Source organism: Actinia tenebrosa, unplaced genomic scaffold, assembly GCF_029948245.1.
Source record: "Actinia tenebrosa isolate PJP-AT-01 unplaced genomic scaffold, QUT_ActTen_1.0 PGA_scaffold4__44_contigs__length_22323623, whole genome shotgun sequence".
NCBI lineage: Eukaryota > Metazoa > Cnidaria > Anthozoa > Actiniaria > Actiniidae > Actinia > Actinia tenebrosa.
The window spans coordinates 11,952,968-11,958,676 of NW_028292581.1; the positions used below are offsets into that span (position 1 = coordinate 11,952,968).

Below are 5,709 nucleotides of genomic sequence, written 5' to 3' on the forward strand. Positions count from 1 at the left end.
AAGATCGGATTTGGCGTTCAAACCTCATACTGAGTAATTACTGTGCCTTTTTGACGTCGAAAAAATAAATTTGGTTTTAGTGCGCCGTTGTTTTGTCTTTCTTTTGGGGTGGGGGCGGTGGGGGAGAAATTTGAATTTTTTATTTTCAAACGCTTACTGATAGCTTTTTTACTTTCCGAAAACACATATACCCTCCTTAACCAATTAGCTAGCTAATTCTGGTTTTAATTTTTGGAAAAACCAGAAATCCGGAAAAACCCTCAGAAAAAACACTGTATGACGGTGACATTCACACAAATATTTACATACTCCCTTGTAGACCTTTTAAACATCTAATATTGGAACAAATCTTCGAACGGAACTGTCTAGATATTGATATTCTTATTTACCTATTCTGAGGAAAGCTTGGGGTCGCGCCCCCTCTCCCCCCCGGCAATGTGGGCGTGCAACACTTTATACTTTTTTAACTTGGCACTTCCCGAAATTATTTGCCGAAATCTACTCTTCGCTTTAAGTGTGATAAACAGAAATAATTGACGTCAACTGCCTGTTAACGAGCACAACCAAACGCAGACCATATAACGTTAAGAATCATACAGTTCTAATCATAATAAAAATATAATTAAAACCCCAGTCTTTAGATTAGGCAAAGGACAGGAAGAAATAGCTGAACTAAAACGAACCACTTCAGTGCTTTAAGATGTTTTTCTGTCTATTTCCTTGTACATAATTTGGGCAACTCACTTTGGGAAAATGAAAAAGCTATTTCCTTGTTCTCGTGAACAATCAACAATCAACAATCTGTTTATGATATGAATAAACACCGAAGAGCACTTACGTTTTTTTTTTCTTTTGCTTTGTATTGTTTGCTATTTGCTTTAACGCTCCTTGAAAACACCTCGTCTCCACTCATTTGCCTCAGACCAACACCTCTCTAGTGCGATCAAGGAGAAGCAAAGAGCAAGAAACCAAAAAAAAAGACAGAGAAACTCAAGGCAAACCCCGCCTTAACAGAGCAAGGTGCTTAGACATAGCAAATGAAACCGGAAAATCTGAGACCACAGCTCAATCGATTGATTGATCAAGTAGGTATCTTTGAGGTTTTCGCGTTTAAACAAACTAGTGTTAATAATCTAATGTTGGAAAGATAGTGAGTGAAGTAAAATTAGAAAATTTTTGGCCAGGTGTTTATGGAAGCACAGGTACGCTGTTTAGGCGCTGCCTTTAACCGCCGAGATATTGAATGGATTTGATATTCAGACCCACCATCACACATAGCAGCTAGAGGCGTTTGTTTGCCTTTTTCTTCTGTGGTTAGAGAGCTTTTTCTCCATTCTCCAGGTTCTTCAGTCTTTAGTTCCTCTGCAAAAATCAACTTCTTCAAATGAGGCCAACAGGTTTAGCCACTGGGAAGTAATTGCTATCGTTTTAAAACAAGGATAATTTCAATTAAACTCATGATACTGAACATTTTGAACAACGACTAAGTCTTAGACTTCTTCGTTCTATAGGTACGCAATGAACAACACAACCACCGCAGCTACTCGACTTGAAAAACTATCCAAAGGAGAAACCATCTTCCTAACCATCCTCAACAGTATTGGATGTGTTTACGGAACGACAGCTAACGTTCTTGTCATTTTTGTAATATGGAATGTTCAGCCTCTAAGAACGAACAGAAACTTTCTCTTGGCTTGCCTGTCTAGTTCCGATTTTCTCTCCTGTGTGGTATGGCAGCCTATTTTGCTGGACGGCATTCTTAATGGAATCAGACTTGATCTACAAGTCCAATCCTTCTGTGCTTTCTTCGTAGCACTGGCCTCATTGAATCACCTTGTTTCGTTAACTGCTGAGCGCTATGTAGCAGTTCATTACCCCTTTCGTTACATAGAAAAACTGACAACCAGATTAGTGGTAGTAGTATGTTTGGTTTCTTATGGATTAGCACTAGCTCTAACAACCCTCGTCACTACTAACATCATGACTGTCAAAGTGGTCTATTATTACATCGTCTTTGTGGCTCTGGCCATACTGATTATATACGTTAAGATTTACATTACAGCAAGGAAAAAAGCACGCTCGATAGTAGTCTTCAAGGTTGACTCCACTGGGTCTCGAGTACTAAAGATGTTCCCGCATAAAGGCGAAAAAACCACTTTTACAGTAGGGATTGTGGTGGGTCTTCTATTGTTATCATGGCTGCCATATGTACTTATACCGTTCGTTCCCAAAGACGAACTCCTGTACGCGTTCCCGTGGATAAATACCTGTGCTGTACTACAATCAAATATCAACCCGTTCATCTATTTTTGGAGATTCGAGAAGTTTAGGAATGGACTGATAAGACTAAAACAGCAATATAGCGTACGAGTGGGTATTTTGTAATGTGATGTGTGCTGCTTATTACCGCTGTTGTCACGGGCGATCCTCCGACCCGAACCGCATGTCAGTAGATAGTTTGCGCTCGCGGTTAAAAAAAAGGTAAAGTACCTATATTTAACGTCGGTAGTTCCTTCAGTTGAAATTCAACTGTTATCAATGGAAGCCGACAGTGCGCAATTTACACCCTCTCTCCATCAGTGCTCTGTTTTAAGAGTATTTAAAGCTGAAGCTACACAGATTAGAGAAAAGTCGAAACAGACGTGGAGATCCTAAGGATCGAACCGTGGACCTCAAGCTCTGAAGGTCGCACACTAACCAACTGAGCTACGCCTGCTCCTACATTGCAAAGATTGGATTCTATGCTGACGCCATTCCATGTTCGGGTGGCTGCCTACTTTTGAACGTTCGATTTGAGCCCACGATGTGCGCGCGCTCAAAAACCGCTGAAAAATCTACAAGATTTTATTGAAGAACCATACGCGTTTTGAGCTTCAACAGGGCAAAACCCTCAAATTTTGCACGGGACTCTATATTTTTTGATAGCTCATTCGAAAAAACTCCTAAAAATCAAGGTTATATCAACATTTTAGGAAAAGTTTAAATCAGGAACACGTGAAAAAATAGATTTTTGTAGGGATTTTTGTTCGACTTTATGAGATTTTTTAAGAGCACCGAAACTACAAAATATGACAAATCAATGTATCTCTCTGTCTTTTTGTCGAAAATATCCATGTATTATTGTAGAAGGATTGACTAGCCTTCGTTCGTGCAATCATATAGTCTGCAAATAACTATTATCTTATGAATCTTAATTTTTTTTCTAATCACTTCCTTTGGCGCAATTTTTACTCCAAAAGCTCGTGCGTAGGCTCCCATTAAATGCTGATTATCTCGAAAACGAGCTCGGGGCACCCTATTTTTCTTTCCAGATTTGGAATCAGCATTAAATTTCAATTCGGAAGATCGAAGTTTTAAGAAAAGCTTAAATCAATTTCCAAAAGTAGGCAGTCACCTTAAGTGATCAAAACAACCAACAGAAAGAGCGCGCGCTCGTTGACGTCAGCTTATTTTCCTGTCCTCTTATCGATCATTAATAATAGCCAATCAGCGCGCGACAAATTAACGTTTTTGTGGTAGAGTTGCGGTTTTCTACTCTCCTTCGAGGGTTTTTCTCCGGGGACACCGGTTTTCCTGCCTTTCATTTTCTATAACTTCTAATTCGATCCATGGATTAATTAAAGGGCAACAGGACTGCTAGCCACTGGCTATTAAGAGGAAATTTTTTTCAATAACGAGCAATAATGGCAAAAAGCGCCAAAAACTAGACTTTTGCATGAGTTTTGATCCCTATTTTCGTTTTGGGTTAACACTCAAAACCAAATGGTCGGTAAACGAAAAGAATAACTAGAAGCTTCTTGAGTAAGATATTTCGGACGATATTCATCGTCCATCATCAGTTTAATGACTCTCTATAAGTGTATTAAAATGGTCGGTGTAAAACTTTACTATGTCGTTTTGATTATCAAACACTCAAAACCTTTTTTTTAACAGTTAGAAACTGATGCACTATGATAAAATGCTTGTTCGAAGCGGTATTTTCAATTGTACAAAGATGTTTTGTTGCATTTGTGTTAGAATGTAGCTTTGTCAGACTTTTTTATAGAAAATATATGGGAAATAAGCAAATGAATGCCTAAACCTCATTTTCGATTCAAATTTTTGCTTTGGGTTAACACTTTGATTCCACTTTCATAGGTCATCTCCACTTCCAAACAAGTTAAACTTTCTGAATAACGAGATTTTAGCCTTGTACAACAGCCTTTCTTCAAGAAAATAGTTTTTGACGCTCACTGCTTGAATACAAAAAGAATTATCTCTTAAAGTTAAAGAAGCTTATTCAAAAAAGTCATCTTTCACGAATTCATTGAAAAAAGTTTCTATTCTTGATGGTCTTGAATCCTACTGAGCTTCTCTACATCAAGTTGCTTTTAGTTCAAACACTTCATTGTGTGAACGTCGGGCGCTGCGTTAGACACTTAGTTTTTTTAGGAATGTTACATTTGAAAACTCCTATTGAAGCTTGTCATAGCTAAGTCGATTTTGCGAATAGATTTTTCTATTTACTCCTTGTTTTCCTTCCTATCGGCATAAAATCAACATGTGAGTTATAAATAGTGGATATATAAATGTAAATAGTGAATCTAGTTGTGGTGGTGTGGAGCGAACCTGATAGTGATGTTGTAAATATAGGTATTTTATAACCGGGAAGTTTGTATCTTATTTCTTAGCTGCAGTGGAAGTAAGTCCATAAGATAGATAGTGGATACGATAGTGGATAGGATAGTGGATAAGACTTTATTTAACAAAAAAAAATTCAACCTAATTACCTGTCAGGCGTTTCTTTTCTTTTTTCCAGTATTCATTTTGCAGGACAATGCGATCTTACTCATAGTGTGAGACATTTGTTGTAGAATCCCATAGCTCAACGATTGGGGATTCGTGCGATGTCGATTTTCTAGTGAAATTCGACAAAGAATTTCCTCGTCAGACAATGAATTTCTACTATAGAACACCATTATATTCCTACTCAACTTCCCTATGGCCTTTTTGCTCAATTTCTTGTCTTGCACGCAATTTTCACCGGCAAGAGATGGATGCATTATTGAGGATGAAAGACAGTGTTTGCCATTCAATCAAGACCGATAATTACGTTTACGAGATTTTATCAGGTTGATTGATATTAATCAATGTACTAGTTCAGTACTTATTACAAACGAACGGTATGTAGAGTCGTGTATGGTTGAGTGCATACCATATATCCGTGAAAAACGTTGTAAGAAATTGCACAAATTTGCACAAATTAGTAAGTTCAGTAAACCGTATACCTACAAAACTTTGCACTAAGGCTGCGTTCATAATGCAGTGGCGGATCTAGGGGTGGGTTTTGGGGGTTGCAACCCCCCCTATGAGAGCCATCATGATTTTTCTTTATAACATGACAACGCGAGTTTTATTAAAACAGGGGTGCCGAGCACATTTCGCTCGCTTTTTTTCTATACGCCGTGTGTGGGACCTGAAACAACCATGCTCGCCTACAGCAAATAATCATTATCATAAGACCTACTTCCGTTTGGGAACCCTGTGCTACTTTCCCGCCAAACAAGTACCTCAATCAATGCTACAACCCCCCCTTTGAAAACATCCTGGATCAGCCCCTGTAATGTATGGCAGGGGGGGAACAGGTGAAAATTTGAAATGTCCAGAATAACTTTTAACCCCCCATTAAAGTCATGCAAAAAAATACGAACCCCCCGAAGCAAGGCTAGT

At 38.5% G+C, this 5,709-nt stretch overlaps 1 protein-coding gene across 1 annotated transcript; it reads left to right on the forward strand.

The window, feature by feature from the left end:
- The first annotated feature begins 1,518 nt into the window (after nucleotides 1–1,518).
- LOC148907094 (trace amine-associated receptor 4-like) lies at nucleotides 1,519–2,385 on the forward strand. Its single transcript, XM_089036792.1, has one exon. It carries the CDS (start codon nucleotides 1,519–1,521, stop codon nucleotides 2,383–2,385), a length of 867 nt encoding a protein of 288 aa, XP_088892918.1.
- Nucleotides 2,386–5,709: the final 3,324 nt, after the last annotated feature.